Below are 21,972 nucleotides of genomic sequence, written 5' to 3' on the forward strand. Positions count from 1 at the left end.
ACACACACACACACACACACACACACACACACACTCCCCAAACTGCTTTTCCTTCCTCCCACACTTCCCCCTGGGCAGAATCAAATTCTTCTGTTCATTGTAATGGAGTAAAGTATGCTGACAATCTCTGCAGCAAGAGAAAAATCCCTGTATGGTCCCACAGTACAAGCCTATGGGTTGGTTCAAGTGACCTGCCAAAACATGGAGGCTGGTAAGGAAGGGATACTGAGTGAGCACATTAAGGATTTGGAAGTGCTCATTCATAAAGCTGTTACTTCATTGAGCTTGCTTTCTTTCCTTGTGGATTTGGCTATAATTGTTCTACTTCTGGCATATGATTATTCTTTTTGGGGTTTGTTAAGAGTTAGTAAGGACTGGAAAAAAAAGATCTAGTCCTCCATTTTGTTGGTAATATGATCCAGAAATCTCAATTTTCTTTCTTGGCTTCTCTGCAACATTTAATACTGTTGATTACTCTTTCTCTCTTTCCCGTGCTTACATGACACTCCTGTCAAAATTCTCTTCTACCTCTCTATCCCATCTCAGTTTTCTTTTAGGGCTATTCTCCATGTGTTACCCTCCTGTGTATTAACACCTTGAGACTCATTCCTGTGCTCTCTTTTCTCCACACTCCTTTGGTGATCTCATCTGCTTCCATGGATTCCACTATTATTTGAAAGCAGATGACTGGATTGACTCAACTGACTTCCTTGAAGATCTTCAAGGAGAAATTGAATGAACACTAGATTGTCAGGTATATTGTACAGAGGATTCCTTTGTTGTAAGGGTTGGTCTACATGGTCACTTGGTTCCTTTCCAACTCTCAATTCTGTGATTGTGACTCTGAAATCTAAATATTCAGTTCTCATCTCCTGAGATCAAGTGCCTTATCTCCAACTGCCTGCTTAATATCTCTACCTGAATCTCATAATTAAATTCACTATTTTCCTTCTTAAACATATCTTTCCTTATTTCTGCTGAAGCACTATCATTCTTCCAGTCACCCAGATTCTCAACCTTGAAATCATTTTCCACTCTTCACTCATTCATTCATTCCCCCATATTCAATAATTACCAAAGTCTTATTGATTCTACATAAACAACATCTTGTGCATCCTTCTCTCCAGTCACACAATAACCACTCTAATGCAGATGCTCTTCTCCTCTTGCAATAGTCCTCTACTTGGTCTCCTTGTGTCCAGCTTCTTTCCACCCCAGTCCACCTGTTGCAGTTCCATGGTTTGTTATGGAGGTTATCTCAAAAGAATTCACAGATTCAGACTATCTCTAATTCAAGTATAGGCCTTTATTGGGAATGATGCCTCCACTGAGCTGAGTTCCAAGAGGAACCAGCAGCTTGGTAAGATGAGACAGGCAAATTTATAGTGTAATGATGCTGATTACACAACAGAAATAATAAATATTAAAAAGGCAGGAGGGATGTGTTAAGAGATTAGGTAATAAGGAGGGGTCCTAGCCTCAGTGGAACTGTGTATGTGATTCCCCACAATGTATACACAAAAGCCCATTTAGGGGGGCTTTTATGTATGATGTTATTATAATAAGCCTCTCTGTGTCATAAGTTCACCTAAAGGACAGCTTTTGCTATTACTGCACAGGTGTCTACTTAGGGAAAGTACATTCTATTGTTTTGGGGTTCACATCCTGCTCAGGCATAATGGTGGTGCTGCTTTCTGCTTGGCTAGCTACTGTGGTCCTGTCTGAGCTAGATAGATGTGGCTGTGGTTGTATGTATGGACATACCTGCTGTTTCTGTAGGAAATATGAGGAATGTGTCTGAAGGCAGTGGTTAGCTAGAGGCATTGGCTGGGATCTCATCACATGGACATGCCTGCTGTTATAGTAGGGCATGAATTTAAGGACACACCTATTATTTTGGTGAGGCAGTGAGGCATATATGAGGAAGTCAGGATGTTGGGGGTGGGCAGTGGCTAGATAGTGGCAGTGGGTCTGTTTTTCAATGGGGCCTATGATTGAATCTAGGGGCCTATGGTGTGGTTAAAGCCAGATTGTGTGGTTAAATGAGGACAAGCTGTTCAGTGGGGCTCATAAGGAAGTTAGAATACTGGGGCTGGGGGCAGCTTTATTAGGATTCCATCACACCCACCATACAGTTGCCAAATTAATTTTCCTAAAGTCCAGGTTTGATCCTGTTAATCCCTCACTCCAAAAGCTCCATTGCTTTTCCCTTTACTCTGGCTTACAGCCAGATTTTGAAGGGTCTTAAATGCCAAGCAGTTTTTATTTTAGCCTGTTTTTATAAGATGATTATATATCCCCTCCCCTGCTCCCTCATTCTACATTTCAGCCAAGCTGGCCCACTTGCCATTCCATACATGATATTTCATATCTCAGCTCCATGCTTTACAACTCATCACCTCTGACTCTCAGAACCCAATGGAGCTCATCAAGGCTCAACTCAATGTCATCTCCCGATTCCTGCAGCTGACAGTACCTTACCTTGAAATTTGTATTTATTTTGTATTTACTTACCTGTGTACAAATTGTTTTCCTCCTCTAGAAAATAAGTTCCTTAAGGGTGGGTACTGTTTCATTTTTATCTTTGTGACCTGGGTATTGAGTGTAATCTCAGACACATTTTAAGAAATATTTGTTGAATTGAATTTAGCATAAAAAGAACCATTTCTACTATATTTTTAAATGTATAAATTCAAGATAAAGTGAAGTGTTTTACAGAGGATGGCAGAAGTTCTAAACTGGTGATATTTAGTCCTTGCAAAAGACTTTTTGTTGTACATGTTATGCTACCTTAGAACATTTGGTCCAGGAGATTACCAGTCTTCTGGAGGGGCATATTACATCCTTACTACTTAATTGGAGGATTCATTTGCCTATAGAGACTCTGGAACTGGGAATGGAAACACAAAGGATAATTTCACTCTGGGCACTTTTCCTTCCCAACTCCTGTGAAAGTGTCAAAAAGAACCAAGTACACAATAGATCACCAAAAGAGGTCACATTAACTAAATGAATTGGTTTTTTCCTTGGTAATTTTTTAATCCCATAAGACTTTTGAAACTATTGTTTGTGGTGAATCAAGTAATAACTTCAATTCTCTGACAATTATATAGTAATTTTCTTATTTTTATGCTATTTAATTGAACTAAGATTTTGTACACTAAAATTCACAAAATGGTATTTAGCTTACACCTCCACACTAAAAGTCAATGATTTAACTTTGTGTCAAAAGTACATTTAAACATGGCCTGTATAGGTAGGAACTTTTCTGCTAGATTAAGCAGTTATACATTGAAAGCTTTATTTTTTTAGTTTTTTTTTTAATTTGTACATTGAGGGATAATGAAAGGGTAATACAAGGGACAGATTAATAACAGAAAGGATATTTATGCTCTCTTATGCCATATTTGTCACAATATAATTTACTGTTATGGAGTGGTATTGTCCTGAATTAAAATTCAGGCACTGAGCCACACTGCCAAAGAGAAATGGCAAAAATGCAGTGCATCATCTTGCTGAGTAGATTTTTTTTTATAACAGTATTTCAATGTACTGTTCTAATGGGGTAAGATGGCTACTGGTATTCCTATCAATGGGAATGGGAATGAATAGAAAGTATTTGTTGAAAAAATAATGTGCACAGGATTTGAAATGAACATCATTTATATTTTTAAATAATTGAATTGCTAAGATACATATACTGTGTATTTTTAAAAAATATATCTAAGAAGTGACCATGAAGAGTAAAATCTAAGTGTTTTTTTGTGAATGAGACAAATATTGATTGATTTTTCCCAGGCTTGTCATACATATCCAACCTAATGTTTATCTTTATTTAGTTATTTTAGACCTCTTTGATTTGGCCAACAGATTAATAAATGTCACAAAAGTAGCTGAGGAAAATAACTTTATAGCAGCTCCTCCAAATCTGCTATTTTGGAGATCAAACATATCAACAGCATATTATATACAGATTTTTTTTGGAGGGGGGGAAGGCAAGGAAATTGGGGTTAAGCAACTTGCCCAAGGTCACACAGCTAGAAAGTGTGTCAAGTATCTGAGGCAGGATTTGAACTCAAGTCCTCCTGACTCCAGGCGTGGTGCTGTATTCACTGTGCCAGATAGCTGCCCCATATATACAGATTTTAAATGTAAGGACACTCAATATTTGTGAAACCCTGACTAGGGTTTTGAAATTGTCTTCAAAGAGATTATAAAATAAAGTGAATTTTTTAAAAGAAAAATTGACTCTTTTTTCCCTAAATTCAGTATTTTTGCCTAATGGGTAATATCAGAATGGGAACAAGATCTCTGTCTATAAACCCTATAATGACTTTTGAATGCCTCAATTTTCACCTCTCTAACAGAGGAAGAAGGTGATGCTTTTCACATACCTTAGGAGTAAGTTGTGAGAGGGGAAAGTAAGCCAGAACACTTTAATACCTTCGGAAGGAACGTGACATTTGTATACACAGGAAAAAAAAAAAAGGCATCTAGCATTGGTAGCATTACTCATAAAGACAAATAATATATTCTGAGACCTGGGCAAATAAGTATGATACCTGTGCCACAAGCTGTCTGGTTACATCAGTAGCTTGTAATTCACATTGTTTAAGGCCAGAATGGTCATCATCTTGAAGATTTGCTAATGTAGTCACTTTGTTCAAACTTCAATCAAAGGTCTGATCTTGGACTTGCAGATGTGTACTTGGGTGCCAACCTTTTAATGAAATCCACTAAGTCTGCTTTTTCTATGCATGCCTTGCACTCTTCTCCCCAACTGTTGAGAATCCTTTTCAGTTCAGCTACTCTCATCTTTGACAGATCCACTGATTCTAAGTCCAACTTCTTCTCTGGAAAATTTAAAAAAAAATCAAAAGATAAAACCCTTTAAGAAGCAAAGTTTATCTTTTATTATTATGCTAAATCTAAGAGTGTTCAAGGGGGTGCTGGGCAAAGTTTCAATTCTTAGAGAAACAAGAGAGACGAGACTAAGGAAAACATATCCAAAACAATGGTAATCCACATTCAGTCTCTGAGATATATTCAGTCCCTGAGCCTCAGTATGTGCACTGAACTACACTAAATTCTGAAAATACTAAGATGAAACCAGATATGATTCCTTCTCTCAAGAAGTTTACACTGCAGTAAGGGGATAAAACATAGTAAAAACTGTATACTTAGCACAGTATCTGGCAGGTAAGTAGGCACTTAATAAATGTTTATTTATGAAGTGATTGACAAATAATTGTAATAAGATAGCAATTGCTAAGTATATAGGAGGAGTCAAACACTACCTTGACCTCAAAATTTTCTATTTTTCCTAATTTCCTAGTCTTCAACCCTGGATAATCCTCTATGACCTCATTACTCTATTGTAGCTTCTGGGCAGTCACTAAATCTTGAGTATCTCAACAAAAAGTCATAAAAATCAAATTGATATCACTCATTCTAAATTTCTGGCATATAACTTTACTTCTGTGTAGCAGTTCTGGTATGTCATAGTTATAAATGCAATATTGATTTTTTGAACCCGAATATAAAATAAAATTTCATCATACTTAACCCATCCCAACATTTTAGTTTATCAAAATCTTTTTGGATTCTGACAGTCATCCGATATGTTAGTGATCACTCCCAGGTCTGTGTTGTCTGAAATTTTGATAAGCATGCTATTTATGTTTTATATGGGTCTTTAATAAATACACAGGTGAAGGCCTGATCTCTCCAGATTGCCCCTGGAAGCATACTTTCCAAGTCAACATTAAGCGATTAATGACTACTTTTGAGCATACATTTAGCCAGTTTCGAATCCACCTAAGTGTATGTACTATCATCTAAGCTACTTCTCACTTTTCCAAAAGAATAGCACAAAATACTCTATTAAGCACTTTCCATTCTTGAAAAATCAAGACATTTGCCCTTCTCCAACCCACTGGTTCATGATCTTGAAACACCACTGACAGAGGCTCTCACTAACAAGAAAGAATTGGTTGCGGAAGTGAAAAAGATAGGAACATTGTTGGGGGAGAAGAGCAGGAAGTGACCATGCTATACGTGTGATAGGGAAGAAAGCTGGGCATAGTGTTAGATACAACCTAGATTTGGGGAGAACAGATTTCAAAGGGTTCAAGGGTCAAAGTGTACTTTTGCATGGAATTTCTAGTTCTTCTTGCTCTTTACCTGAACTTGATACATTTTTGTGCAAACGTTTAGGGCCAGAGAGTTTTACTACTGACTCCTTTCTTGGATTTTAGGGCAGCTAGGTGGCACACTGAGTAGAACACTGGGCCTGAAGCCAGGAAGACCTGAATTCAAATTTAGTCTGAGATACTTATAAGCTGTGTGATCCCAGGTAAATCATTTAATCTCTGTTTGCCTCAATTTCCCTAACTATATAATAGGGATAATAACAGTATCTACCTCTCCCTGTTGCTGTGAGAATCAAATGAGATAATAATTAGAAAGCACTTAGCACAGTGCCTGGCACATAGTAAGTGCTACATAACTGTTAGCTATCATTGACTTATTATTTTGCTTCCTAGTAATTTCCAGGTGACTTTACTATTCTTATTTCTGTATTATAGTTACTCTTTATGATAACTATCTTAGTAGAGATACATAGGGCATATTCTCCCTACTTTACCCTTTTTCAATTAAAGCCCCTTTGATTAGATTCGTATGACATCAGAAAAAAGTCTTCTTGCAAGTCTTTGTCTGGTGCACTTAATCCCTGGCCAGGAACCTATCAATCCTATATTTTTAAGCTGTGGTCCTGAAATTCAAGCACCATCTCTTAATTATCCCTTCATTTCCCAAATCAATTTTAAAAAAACTACTTTACCTTCAATGGGCATCCTGTTCAATTAATTGCTCAACACTCTGTAATCTTTGGCAATGCTTTCTCAGTGTCATTTGTGCCTACATCAATCATGAAAATGAGGTTATTTTCATTTGGTTTTGACAAGCCTTGGGAGGTTCTCTGTCAAGTCTTGGATATGCTCCATGGGAAGACAACAGTCTATTGTTCTTATCAGGTTGACAAACAGCTGCCTCAGTACCCCTAAATAGGTGACCACTATGGTGCTTCAGTGCCTCAGTGGTCACTATTTAACATACCTTAGTTGACTTCAGGCATACAGGGAAACCTATGCTTTCATTTGTCTCTTAAGGGAAAAGAGTGAACCATGATCCACCTACTTTATTTTTTTAATGTATTTCTTTAACTTATAGTAAGAATGACAATGTGGATGTAAGACAATCCCTTTAATATTAGGTCCACTATCACTGGAGGATCATTGGACAAAGAGCTCACATTTAGAGCACCAAAAATTAAATTACTGTCTGTAAAAAATCTAATAACTTTGATTCATAAACTCCGTCTTTCTTCTCATTACCTTGTCACTGTCATTTCTGAATGAGGGTCATTTATAATTTTATCATAGGCCATCTAGTCCCCCCCAAATTAAAAAAGAACATTGTATTTTTAAAATAGAGATATAAAATGTTTGCCAATTCTAATAAAAATGAATCGGAGTCTAAACAGAGTTGAACTAGAAAGATTAGGGCTCTTCCAGAAATTTATTCAGAAAGGTATCTTACTTCCCTTTCTTCTTCAAAAGGACCTCATATATATGTTTATATATATTATATATATGTAATATTATATATATGATATATTTTGAAAAAAAGTGCTATGCTTATTGTCCCAACCAAATGATACTTTCATAACCTATGGACTAGCAAACTCTATACCTATTACATTTCCTCATTTGATGGCTGACCTGATAATACAACTTTTCAGAGCTTAAACCAACAACTGACAACTCACTGAACTCTGTTCAACATCAGTTTTCCTGCCAACAATGGACAGAATGTATTTTTGTTTTGGTTTTTGCTTTTTGGAGGGGGGTAGGGAGGGCAATTGGGGTTAAGTGACCTGCCCAAGGTCACACAGCTAGTAAGTGTTAAGTGTCTGAGGCCACATTTGAACTGAGGTCCTCTTGAATCCAGGGCCTGTGCTTGGTTCACTGAGCCACCTAGCCACCTCTTCTTTTTTTTTTTTTGTTTTTGTTTTTGAGAAAGAAAGAATGTAAGAAAGTAGGCATATCAAGATAAGTAGTTTCAGGAGGAAGACTAATTTGCATTAATTAATTGCTTTCTGGGCACTCTGCACCAGTGTGTGTGTGTGTGTGTGTGTGAGCGTCCGTGCGCGCACGCCCACACTCAGGCTTTGGCATTTGACATTAAGAAAAATGAGAGAAAAGATTGCTAAGAGTAGCTAATCCCTATCTGAACAGGTTTGTACAAGTACTAAACTAATTTTTCTGGTTCCCCAGGGGCTTCTTTAATAGGCAATCATTTCTCCTCATTAATAGGCCATTTGATATTGTTTTGCTTATGTAAGGGTCTTACTCCTACTTCTCTGAAGTTAACTTCAAACAGTTAACAAACCTAATACAAAATAACAGTTTATAATCAGCAACCAAAGAGTCAGAGGTATCATTAGGCAAATTGTGAAGTAGGCAGATCATCACTGGCACCCCCCAACACCTTTCTGTACCCACCTTTCATGGTGCTCCCACCCCAATGTACCTGATCCATTCATGCTGCCCCTGATTAGCTAGGACCCTTTTACTGATGCTTGCCTTTCTCAGGAAATATCCAGTGTCACAGACATTTCTACTTTCTTCCCTGTCAAAATTTGCTCTCAGAAACCTGTCTCTGTATCTTAAGAGTTGAAGAGAGCCTTAGAGATCATATACAGCTTTCACAAAAAAGAAAACTTAGCTTCAGAGAGGTAGAAAAGACTTGTCCAAAGTCAGGTATACATGCTTGGGGACCCAGGTTTCCTCACTCCCAAGATACTTTCTATTATAAAACCATCTCATCCTCCCAAACTAAAAAGAATAAACAATAGCTTTCAAAGATTCCATATAATTAGAATACAGTGGGCAATGAAAAACTTAAGATCTTATGAAATAATTCACATTCCTACCTAGCACAATATTTTACACATAGTAGATGTTTTATAATTATTGTTGAATTAAAACAAAGTGATTGATAATAATTAATATGTTCACTTTCTAGATGCTTCCACGTTAGCAGAAAACAATCTCAGTGGTTAAAAGTTAATATAGTATTAACAATATCGTGACAACTAAGAAAAAAAATTGTTCTGTGAAGTTTGGATTCAGTCAAAGGGCCGCACTTAAAGACCTAGAAGGTCACATTTGGCCTTGAGGTCACAGGTTCCCCCACCCCTGTCTTGACCTATAGGAATTAAATTGTAGTGGAAGCCTTTCAACAATTAGGCTCATGCTAGGAAGATACTTCTACAATGAAGGAAGCTCCTGGAACAACAAATTATACCTTGTTGAACTACCCATACTTCTCCTTGCTAAGAGTTCTAATCCACTGAACAATAACAGAGTACTTTCTAGCTTGATGTGTCAAATGTCATCTGTCACAACTTGTTCTTTCTGCTTCTCTTGCTAAATGTGATTTTTGCCCGAAGTGAAAGTCTTTTTATATAAATAATCTGATCCCTAAAAACCTAACTTTAGTAAATTAGCTGGATTTCACAAGGAAGGTTTATTTCCCCCTTTTATGTCTTGAAAACTACATGTATTCATAATATGAACTCCTTGAGGGCAAAGGCTATTTCACTTTTGTCTTTGTATCCCTTGTTGGAGACAGCACCTGACATGGAGTGGTTGCTTATTGATGGACTAAATAGGCAAAATTTTGTCCCTTGGAGTTATAAAGAACTATAAACATATTCTTTTTGGATGACTTCAGTTTTCACAAATTTCAACAAAGATTTATTAAATTCCTCTGATGTGCTGATCAGTAGAAGATATAAAAAGATTAAATGAGACAATCCCCATGTTCACAAAATTTGAAATCAAGAAGGGAGAGATGAGACACACAAATAGCTATAAAAACATAAATTGATACATGGTAAGTTCAAAGGGAGACTAGGAGAATCAGGGTTTCATGAAAGATATGACATTCATAAAAGTGGGTAAGAAATTTCAATTGGTAGAGGGTGTTCCAAGTGTAGGGAACGGTGTGAACAAACATGGAAAACTGCCAACTGGTATAATGGGGTAATGTTTGGCAGCACCATAACACACGTGTCCAGGAGTAGCATAAAATAAAAATGGAATGGCTTAGTAGTCACAGATTGTGAAGGGCCTTAAGTATTAAGTAAAGGAATTTACATTTTAAGAATTCAAATAGTAGTCAATAGGGAATCACCAAAAAGCTTTAAGCAAAGCAGTGACATGACCGGAACCATGCATAAGGAAGATGTCTTCATGGAGAAAGTGTTATATGAACAGGATTCTAAGGGTGGGCTGGAACTGGATAAGTTCCTTGGGGAGAAAAGGCTTTGTTTCCAGCCAACTGGGGATGCTGACATAATATTTATCTTACTCTTATTTTACCATATTTCAGCTCGCAGATCTGACTGTCTATCCTCTTCAGCTTCTCACAAATCTTTATTGCTGGTACATGGGCACTCATGGGGCGAGTGACTTCACTTAGGATCTTTGTGGCTGCATCATTTGTTGCTCCAAGATAATAGCACTGAAAAAAAAAAACCCAGACTATTTACAATGTTAAAGAAAATGAAAGTTAGAATAACATAGTAGCTCAAAGATTGTCTCTAGAGATAAGAGTGGAAATAACTAGGTCCTTACAATCCAACCCTTAAATGTTTAACTGTTAATGATCAAAGATATCAGAAAGATAAATTATGTGATGGCTGTGGTCATTTCTGTTAAAAAAAAATCTTGTTTCAGGAATCTACTATACATAGCATTCTAGGCAAAAATATAAAAGTCAAGGTATTTGATGGAGAGATTTAAATAATAAAAATGTTTGAAAGTGATGGCAGCTTCATATTTTCACATGTAAGTAGTAAGGACACTACAAAACATCTTCAAAGGATATATTCTCCCTTCTCTTAATGAATATAATAGCTAAAATGGTTCTCAGTAACACAAGAGAAGATTTAAAATGTATTGCTGTTGTTGTCTAGACCTATGATTTCATCTATATGGGAAACTAGTCGTGTGGAAACTTCTTCTAGCAATGCAGATCACCATCGTGTCTGTAACTTAAAAGTCTTAGAAAGTTGCCTTGGGACTTTGAAAGATTAATGGACTTGCCCAAGGTTACCTGGATAGTATCTGTAAGAGGCAGAATATGAACACAGGTCTTCCTTACTCTAAGGCCCATCTTCTATCCAGTATAACATGCTGCCTTTCTCTAGGAAAGGATATACAATAATATATATGTATATATATATATATATATATACATACACACACACACACATAGAACAAAAATATAGACAGCTATGCAAACACAATTTTTTAAAAACGCAAATACAAATGTAAGTATGAATAGTAATGTAAGATGCTTGGATTTTGTAAAGATAACTTTACAAAGATAAGCTAAAAAAGGTAGCAAAGACTGCACTTCTATTTCCATAATGGCTAGGATTCCCCAAGGGGAAATAATCTAAGACAGGACCACTATCCAGGGATCTTTTGATCTAAAAGTAGACAAATCAGAAGATGAGGAGATTGATTTTTTTTATCAATGCCTAGGAGCTATTTTGAACAGGTAACCTGGGAAGAAAAGAAAGCCTGCTAGTCTCAGACAGGCATCTAGTACAGCTAATGTTGCCCTTTATAATACCAATCTTCCAATTTTGTATGAGAATTGATCAATGTGAAAAAGATGTGCATCTAGCTCTAAGATAATCACCTGGAGAAAGTAAACTAGAGGTTGGAAGTCTTCCATCAGATCTTAGCATATGAAGAGAAAACTGCTGCCCAGTCTTAACACACTGAAAAAGATAGCTTTCTCTAGACAAGGTGGATTCATGAGGAACTCTGACAGCCTTCAAGTGAACTGGTTCAACAAAAGCTCTCAGGTTATTCTGGACATCAAGCCCTGTGTACTTATTAGTTCCTTAAGCTTTCTGGGCCTGAATCTTCCTTTGTAAATGGAAGGGGTCAGACTAGATGATCATCCTTAAGTCCTGCAATCTTATGGTCTCTTCAAATGTTCTTCCCTCTACATCCTACCCTCTACCCTGAGTTTACTTGGGGGTAGGGATAGGGCAGGAAATGAGACTGAGGATGATGAAGATTTTGTGCACTACCCAACCAGAGCCAGTGAGTGGAAGGAAGATTGAGTCAGAGGTCTTGGAGAGATAAAACCTTCCTAAACATCTGGCCTGAATGCCTTCTAGCCTCTCTCTGACTTATTCCTGGGGTACAATCCACTAGAGTATTCTAGCTAGCTAGAATTCTTACAAATTTGCTGAAATTTCATAAGCCCAACCCCAAGTGAATATCTGAAGGTATTTAGTTAGAAAAAAATGTCAGTTGAGGGGCGGCTAGGTGGCGTAGTGAATAGAGCACCGGCCCTGGAGTCAGGAAGACCTGAGTTCAAATCTGGCCTCAGACACTTAACACAAAAACTAGCTGTGTGACCTTGGGCAAGTCACTTAACCCCAACTGCCCTCCAAAAAGCAAAAAAAAAAACTATAATGGAGTCTACAAACATCATGCCAGACTAACCTCTCTGGGGCGGCTAGGTGGCGCAGTGAATAGAGCACCAGCCCTGGAGTCAGGAGGACCTGAGTTCAAATCCATCCTCAGGCACTTAACACAAAAAAACCCAGCCATGTGACCTTGGGCAAGTCACTTAACCCCAACTGCCCTCCAACAAGGAAGGAAGGAAGGAAGGAAGGAAGGAAGGAAGGAAGGAAGGAAGGAAGGAAGGAAGGAAGGAAGGAAGGAAAAATGTCAGTTGAATTAGTGGAGGATAGTGATTATGCCTGCAACTTTAATCAGAGCAGAACATATAGTGGTTCACAATCTGTGAATCAAGGACCCTGGGTTTACATGGAGTTACTATGGATAGCATATGAATTCATATCCATATCAAACATACTCATTTTAATCTTTATTCAACTCCAACAAAACATGTAGCATGACTTAATAGGATTAAAAAACCCTTCTGTTGGGTGAATAAAGGTCTCTCAGATACATGTATCACCTTTTTAAATATATGTAGATGTACTGCGATTAATAAAATACAAGTTAATTTGAAATCACTACTTGAAACACTAATTGAAGTCTTTTTTTGTCATTTATATTTTCTCTATCAATAGTTACATATTATATAAATAATAAAACTAAACCATGAGAAGGGGATCCCTGATTTTTTTATTAAAACTAGATATAATTTTTTTTTAAAAATTGGAAACAGTAGACCTTAGTTTAACTGTTTAGAAAGCAAAACTAAACTGACTCCTAAGCAATTTGTAAATATGAATTGTTCCATTATGTTCAAAAATCAGTTTAGAATTGTTCTCCAAACTGGATATATTTGAGACAAGCAGGTAGCTCAGAAGACAACAGAAGGCCATCATGAAAAATGACAAAATTAGCAGTTATCTGCAAAGAAAAAAAGTGATAATGAAAGGTGAAAAATTACCATACCAGACGATTTTCTTTTCCTTTGGAATCTAAACAAATGCTGATTAATTCATTTTCTATGGTTTCCTGGGAAAAGTCAACATCTTTGGCTATTAAGGAGCTGTAGAATCTTTCTAGAAATTCTTTACATACTAGGAAGAAGAAAGAAATTATATTTGTATGCACTATAAAAAAATACACTTACATTCTGTGGAAGACAAACCAACATAAGGGACGTCACTGGTCTTTGTTAGGAGTATGGAGTTAGGAGTTAGGAGAGTGTCAAAATTGCTTTCAGGCCTCTAGCTAGTTAGTAACTTGGTAGAATATTCTTTGAACCTACAGTCTGCTGAAAAGCAGGAAGGTTTCTCAAGGCAAGCCCTAAATTTAAAGAAAAAAAAATGTTGATAGGTTGGAATGGTGGTCAGGACCTAAAATAAAAAAAGAAATTTAATAAGGATAAATATAAAGTCATATATCTGGTTTAAAAAAAAAAAAACTTCACAAGTACAGGGAGAGATATTGCTAAAAAGCAGTACATGTAAAAAAAAAGATCCAAAGAGTTCTAGTAAACTCAACTCAATATGTGTCAGAGTGTAAAAATAGCCAAAAATCCTAATGTAATAACAGGCTACATTAATGGAAACATAGAGTATCCATGGTAAAAGTGATAGTCCCTCTGTACTAGGCCCTAGTCAGATCATATCTGGAATACTCTGTCCAGTTCAAGGTGCCAGGTTTTAGAATGAACAGGACATAGTACTTTCAAAGCATGACTAAGATAGTAAAGTGACTCGAAACCATATGTGGATTGGTTAAAGGAAGTAGGGATATTTAACCAGGAGGAAATATTTAAGTGGAATGTGATAATTATCTTAAAATTTGAAGAAGCATTAGACATGTTCTGTGTGGCCCTAGAGGTTCAAATAAAGATCAATGGATGGAAATTACAGAAAGACAGCTTTCAAATTAATATAAGGAAAAGTTTCCTAAAAATTAGGGCTACTAAAAAGGGAATAGGCTAGAAGAAATATATGGGAATTTAAACAATCAAACCTTATTATGTATTTAAGCTATGTGTTATCATCAATTTCAGGGTCTGTCATCACTTATCCATAGGAAGGAAGATGAGAAACCAGCATATATAGGCCACTTTAACCAGACAGGATTCATTTTTGGGTAGGGCTAGGTGACTGCTGAGGTCCCTTTCAACAATAACATTCTGTGATTCAGAATGAAATAATGATGTCTAAACTAGGAATTCTTTTTTTATTTCTTTTTTGGAGGGCAATTGGGATTAAGTGACTTGCCCAAAGACACACGGCTAGTGTTAAGTGTCTGAGGCTGCATCTGAACTCAAGTACTCCTGACTCCAGGGTAGGTGCTCTATTTACTGCACCACTTAGCCACACCTAGTAATTCTTTTCAATTCCTAATTAATAAATATTTTAAAGTACTATTAAGGCAAAGTACTATGCTAGATGAAAAGTAGAGAAAAAGTTTAGGTAAAATATAGTCCTCGACCTCATGGAATTTAGAGAACAGTGTGAGGATTTCAGCAAATGCACAATTAACTTTTTCAAGAATCTCTAATTTGATCAGTGAGGATAATCCCATCATAACTCAGTAGATGGTCTTCAAGCTATTTAGAGTCAATCTGGTGATTATCCTCTCCAAATTTACTTAGGCCAATCCTCAGAAAGCAGTCATTCTTGACCCTTCCAGCTTAGAAGGCCCATTATAGCTGGTGCTTTGCTCTCATAGCCATTGAGAATCCAAGGTAGCTTTTAACCAACGATGAAACATAGGGAAAGTAAGTCTTAATTCCAACAAATATTTACAATTCTTATATCCAGAGACACTGGATAAGGAAGAACATAACTGTGGCACTGGTAGCAATGGGCTCCAGGTAGCTTCCTCAAATGGAGAGTCAACAGGTATGAAAGAACCAAAACAGAAATCAGCCTTAGAAAATGGAAAATTCTAATGATTACTCTAGTTGGAAAGGAAATTCAGGACAGAAAAACTGGCTAACTCAAAAATAGTTCTCAACTAAGAGGTATGAATAGTAGCCACAATTCAAGTTACTTCTGTTTTTAGTTTTGGTTCCTCATAAATTATTTTTTAAGTGTGCCTTAGGTTTTACATCTGTAAAATAGGCAACATACCATGGTTAATAATCATCTTCAAAGATACTCTTCCTATACCTCCCACATGACATTTCATCTTCTGTTTTTATGCTTTTGTACATATAGGTCAATTTGGCTGAATTATAAAGCATGTAAAGGGGAAAAGGTTAGAAAGGTAAGTGGGAATGAGGTTGCAAAGGGTTTTAAATCCCAGAGGAGTAACATTTGGGAAAACGGGAATTATGGATCATAATTTTCCATCTGTGGACTCTAAAACCTCCTCAAAACTCCATGGAGGTGGCCTTGGGACATCAAATATTACACCAGCAGAACACAACCTTCTACAAGTTTGACTAAGCTGCAAAAGGCTTTAACGCATTGCCTTGTCAAACATAATGTGTCTGTTGTCCCAGGGCCAACTTATCTTTGTACAAAGAAACTCATAAGCAACCCTTTGTCCACTAGGAAATTAACTCCTTGCTCTTAGAGAACCTTGAAACAGAAAAGATAAGAAAATGTCCTTCCATCCTGTGTAGTTCCTTTGTGCTTCTACATGGGAGTGGCAGAGGGGCAGAAATGATTAGAGAGCACTAAGAACCATAAAGTTTTTAGGGCATCACAAATATTAATTTAACTTGTTCTATGTGAAACCTTTACAAATAAGTTGATTCAACACTAGAGAAAGTAAAACTCATCTATACTGACATTCTTATTGAAAATGATAAAAGTTGTAGTAAGGAAATATACTAATAATGGAGTTGGTTTCATGATACACCAAGAGAACAGTAAAAATCCAAATGGTTACCTCATCTTTCAGTGTTCATAAGGGGACCACAGTGAAAACAACAGAGGATGAAAAAGTAGAGCTAGCCTATGAAAAACCTGATTAAAATCCTCCAAAATCTAGTGAACAGATAACAACACACAATGAGGCCATTCAGTTCAACTCCATTATTAAATCCTGTTCGAGTCAACAAGCATTTTTTTAGTATCTGCACTGTGCCAGATATTATGCTAGGAACTGGAGCTTCAAAGACTCCTGCCCTCAAGGAGCTTGCAGTCTGGAAAAGGGAGATGTACATGTACACATATGTACATAGCATGTACATATATAGGTATAAACAAAATTTACTTTAAAAATAAATACAAAGTGATTCAAAGGAAATGCATTAGCAAGAAGCAGGGAAGAAGTCTGGATGAGGAAAGGTTTTAAAGAAGACAGAATTTGAGCTGAACTTTGAAGGGATCCTAGCGATTCTGGGAACTGGAGGTAAGGAAGGAATACATTGCAGGCACAGGGGAGAGCCTATTCTAAAGCACAGAGAAGGGAGGGGGCCCTTCATCTGTGAGGTCTGCTTGACTGGACTACATGGAGGGGGAAAATGTATAAAAAGGGTAGAAAGACTAGTTGAAAATATGTTATTAAGACCTTTAAATGTTAAACAGAGGAGTTCATATTTGATTCTAGATAATAAGGAGCCACTGGGAATTTGAGGAGAGTGACATGGTCAGACTTGTGCTTTAAGAAAACAATTTTATTAGCTTTGCTGAGTTGGGCCTCTTTCTAAGATTTCTGAAAACTTTTTTTTAACCCCTCTATTATTTCTCATTGTTTGTAAGGTGATACCTGCCACCATCCTATTCCCTAAGATTATACTCCTACCTGGTACTATGCTATCTCTCTGCTTGGCAAGGAGAGCAGGGATTTAAAAGTTTCTAGACTCTTTTGGTCTTTCTGTTGTAGTGATTAATTTAAAGTAAATTTTAACTTCCTTATGAAACAGTAATAGTCTGTGTCGATGTTTGTCATTTTTCCATTTCCCAGGGGGAGCCTTGATTGCCCACTAAATATTGTCTCCTTTTTTCTAGTTTGATACTGATTTGGGGCTTTATGCTAACAAGTTAATGGTCTGAATGTACAAATACCTCTGATTAGATAGCACCTACATGAGAAGAAATCCTGTTATTTTTCTGATTTTTTTATTGCTCAGCATATCCTAAACCTTTTTTTCTTCTCTTATAAAACTGTTGTGATATGTAGGTGTGAAGATCCTATATAATCTACAAGTCTTTTAGTCCTTTCATTTCCTCATCAGCCATTTTTTTCTAATATACTTTTGCTATCTATCCTATGTCTACCTTTGCAGGGAAGTCATTATTAAAGAACATGCTGATTAAATGTGGAGGGTCTTTTTGAGTTCTTCACAGAATCCCTCTACCTTATCATTTGCTGTAACAGACCCCTTGGTGGTGCATAAGCTACATTAATTTCATGGTTTTCTTAATAATAGTTAGCATGCAAAAAAAAAACACTTTCAGGTTTTGCAAAACACTTCTCATTTATCAGGTTTTGCAAAACACTTCTCGTTTATCATCTCACTTAATACCTCACAAGGTGACACTGGGTCTATTCTTATCACTATTCAAAAGATGAAGAAACTGAGGCTGCAAGATTAAATTTTCCCGGGGTCACACAGCTAGTTTTTGAGGTAAGGTTTGAACTCAAGGAGTTCTATTCTCTATGCCACTCAGCAGCCACAATATGAGATTACCAAATGTCCCATGAAATGATGTTTTTTTATTTCCCTCAGTTGCATGATAAACCCAACCTCCCTGCCTTCTTTATTTGCCTCTACAATGAGGACCTGTGAACCATTCCATTCAGTTTCAACTTCCTTTTGTCTACTGCCTTCATTTATAGTGAGAACATCAAGACTGATAAGGGCGGAACAGCCCCTGCTCATGAAGATTCAGAGGTTCTCTATTATCAGGATAAAACACCTTTCAAAACTTCACACACATCCCACTCACTTTGTCTTCCAGTCACCTTGGCCTACTTACTGTGCCTATACATGACACCTGATTTGCTGTCTCCACACCTTTGCACAAGCTGTCCCCCATTATAAGAATGTATTCTCTCCTCACGTGAACTTCATACAAAGAGACTCAATCTGTTGTCAGTTAAGTATTGCAAGCCTTTGCAACATGGTAAAAATCTGCCAGATTTCCCTCTACTGGCATTGCCTCCAAGAATACATGATTACATCCACATAATGACGAGGTATCTGGAATAGGACCTTGTGTTTTTTGGGTTTTTTTTTTTTTTAGAGCAATCGGGGTTAAATAACTTACTCAAGGTTACATGGCCAGTTATTTCTGGGTGTGGTGCTAAGTATCTGAGCCCGGATTCGATCCCCAGGTCATCCTGACACTGGAGCTGGTGCTCTTACTCGCTGAGCCACCTGGCCGCCCCTTGGACCTTGTGTTTTTGAAGATTCTTTCAAGGCTCAGCTCAGTTATTACCTATCTTAATTTCCACAACTGTTGGTTACTCACTTTCAATCCCCTGCCCTAATTACTTTGCATATTTTTATATTTCCTTATTTGTGTGTATACTTTTTCTTTCCAATAAAAGGCAAGATGCTTGTTTTGTTTTTGTCTTCCTGTCTTCAGTACCTTGTACTGGGTGATATATAAATAAATGCTTATTGAATGAATGAATGAAAGCCTACAAATATGGTCAGGAAAATCCATGGATAATAAGAAATTGCTTTGTAAAACTTAAAGTGTTAGATAAATGTGAGTCACTATAAGAATGAGATAAACTGGAAAATCTAACTATAGTCCAATGAAGCTACTACCAACTACTGCAACATGTGAAATGCAGAATACAGTAACTAGATAATGTAGTAATGCCATCTACAGGAAATAGGCTATAAGTTTCTTTCTATAATTCTAGCATTAAAAAAATGGTAAAATAATGCAAAACAGTATTTATGGCTAAAATCAAAGATCAATGGACTCAGAAAATTTTCATAGGCTCCAATTTATTATTCCTACTACCATTGACAATCTCTCAAGATTGAAAGCATATATTAACCCAAGGCCTAGATGTCACTAAGTTTTTTAAAGAATCCAGATTAGTCCCCACAGAGGCATCAGAATCAAGATGAGAAGAGGGAGAACTATAAGGTTGGAAGTTTTTGTTTTTTTTTTTAATTAAATCCTTGTAGACTTGTTCCACTTTCGCCCAGTGGTCTCTGAAAATTAGCTTCCAGATGATACACATCATTATTCCGTCATGGGCTTAGACCATAGGAGGGGCAGTATTAAGGGAGTGAATGTAATTAGGTAATAGTGAAAATGTACTGAATCCTTTTTAACACTGTTAACCCCTTCCCAATGAATGTCCTTGCTACCATATCATCATGAGTTTCATCTGTTGAAATTATAATCAACTAATCATTTTGTCAAATTCTGTTAGTAAGGCACATTATCATGGAGGAGAAAAAGAATACATGAGGCATAGGGAATGAATATAATATTTTGAATATGAATGAATGAATATAAAATTTTAAGTAACCCCATTAGCTAATTTAACAAAATAAATATTAATTACTAAGGTTATAATTTCAAAAAAGAAAAAAATTAATCAAACATACAGAATATTCTTATTTTAGAAAACAATTCTGGAATTTTGTGAATTTTATTTTGTATTAGTAGGTCTTTTATTTATTCAGTTCCTATCATGTGCCAGCACTGTGTTAGGTCCTGGGTTTACAAAAATGAAAATCCCTTCCCTCAACAAGCTTATTTCTACATTTCCTTTAACTTCTAATATAGTGGGAGACATATAGATATGTGTGTCTCCTAATATGTAGGAGTCATATATATATATATATGTGTGTATACATATATAAGGACCTAGATTCATATCTCTGTTTTTAATACTATCTTTATGACCTTGAGACAGTGACTTCACCTCCCTCTGGTATCTTCCAGCAATTAAATGGAATTTTGTTTACTACAGTTGCTACATTACATTCCAAGCTTTCTGGTTGTTGTGATGGACTAGGGACAATGAAATGAAATAACAGCTAATATAATTGCTTAAATTTGGCTTAGAATTTAAAATCAGTAAATAAAAAAATGCTTTTGCATGGCACCTATAACAGTTGTCATTCTGTTTACTGTCTCACCCTTCTTTCCCAGATCAACTAAGTTATACTGGGCACCATCTTCAATATTTTGTATATTTATAGCATTATAAGCTAAATCTCCTCCTTAATAAATCTAGCAGCAAAGATTTCCCAGGTAAATGCTGGATATTGAAGCAATATTCAGGAGGAGCTAAATTTAGAATCATGGAACGGAAAAATGTAGAGCTGAAACTTAACCCCCTCATATCACGGATGAGAAAACTGAAATTACTGGCTTTGATTCCCTTTCAATACTCCAGCTAACTTTCATACTGTAAAGCAAAGATTTTTTTTTAATTAAACTAATTTTCTCCGCTCTTCTTGTTTAGTTTACCTAACTCCCTCCTTGCTAATTTTTCTTTTTTCCTTTCGGCATGATCAGTTTGCACCCTAGTGAGAGATGTCTTCTGGGAAAAGGGATGCAGATATTCCCAACTGAAAAGGAAAAGGACTTCGGTCCCACTTGCCAGGTTGACATCGGTGGGAACGGAGGAGAGGCAGTATGGCTAGTGGCAAAACTAGATTCAAGCCCTAGCAGTGGCCACAAAGTCACTTAACCTCTCAGTGACAATGGAATTGATCTAAACTAAAGACTGTCATTCTCTGGTCTCTCTTCCCTTCCTTCTCTCAATGTGAACTAAGCTAAACCCTCTAATATATGTATATAACACGTAACATATACTATTAGATTGGAAAAGTAATTTCGGGGCCCCATAATTTAATTACTATCCTTCTGGAAGACAGTTTCCTTTTTTTGTCTTTCGCGGGGAGCGGAGGAAGGTTGGGGAGTCCGCCAGGTTAACAGCACACCCAACAAATGGTTTTTGAAACAAGGGACGAAAAAAAATTTTGCGGATGGAGACACTTGCGTTCTCCTGCTCCTAGTTATTTATAGCATAAGCCAGGCAGGGAGAAGGCAGTGCAAGCAACAGCTGCACTCCCTGGAGCTCAGCGCCATTGCCATGCACAAATTCAGTCTCACCCCCGCTCACCTTCACAGTCGGCCCCCACGCGCACTGGGGAACCTTGCCCCCGAACAGCTACGGGGTCGGCAGCAAAAAGGCAGGCAGACAGAGTAAGAGCTGTGAATGCAGCTGGGGTCTCGGGCTGCATGTTGAGAAAAAGTTCCAACTGCGCCGGCCACCCACTGTCAGAGAAACGCACAAACCACGACTCTCACTATTCTACACAAGCCACCAGCAGAGAGGGGAAAGGGACCGTATAGAATCTGCCCGTAGTTGCTAGGACGAATGACGTAAACATAAACCCTAGTTCCCATTGGCTCGTCTCGGAAAAGGGGGACGAAGCAATGGAGCCTCTCTCCCAGGCATCACCACCCCCTCCTCCCCTTTTCAACTG

At 37.1% G+C, this 21,972-nt stretch overlaps 1 protein-coding gene across 1 annotated transcript; it reads right to left on the minus strand.

Annotated features, from left to right (window-relative positions):
• Positions 1-3,645: 3,645 nt before the first annotated feature.
• LOC138176005 (cerebral dopamine neurotrophic factor-like) lies at positions 3,646-21,877 on the minus strand. Its single transcript, XM_069106698.1, has 4 exons — positions 21,606-21,877; positions 13,530-13,657; positions 10,452-10,593; positions 3,646-4,853 (listed from the first exon to the last, which is right to left on the minus strand). The coding sequence occupies exons 1-4, from the start codon at positions 21,724-21,726 to the stop codon at positions 4,675-4,677; spliced, it is 570 nt and encodes a 189-aa protein (XP_068962799.1). The 5' UTR covers positions 21,727-21,877; the 3' UTR covers positions 3,646-4,674.
• Between the last annotated feature and the right edge of the window lie 95 nt (positions 21,878-21,972).

The sequence above is a fragment of the Petaurus breviceps genome, unplaced genomic scaffold, assembly GCF_028583685.1.
Source record: "Petaurus breviceps papuanus isolate PSGF00001 unplaced genomic scaffold, PetGlider_PUasm1.0 80, whole genome shotgun sequence".
NCBI classification, from domain to species: domain Eukaryota; kingdom Metazoa; phylum Chordata; class Mammalia; order Diprotodontia; family Petauridae; genus Petaurus; species Petaurus breviceps.

Excerpts from the sequence above, each read along its gene's own strand:
- LOC138176005 (XM_069106698.1), bottom strand. The coding sequence starts at position 21,726 with ATGCAGCCCGAGACCCCAGCTGCATTCACAGCTCTTACTCTGTCTGCC. Across the intron at positions 13,658-21,605 it reads CGTGGGGGCCGACTGTGAAG|TATGTAAAGAATTTCTAGAA; the intron begins GTGAGCGGGGGT and ends TCTTCTTCCTAG. Across the intron at positions 4,854-10,451 it reads GATCTGCGAGCTGAAATATG|AGAAGAAGTTGGACTTAGAA; the intron begins GTAAAATAAGAG and ends TAAATTTTCCAG.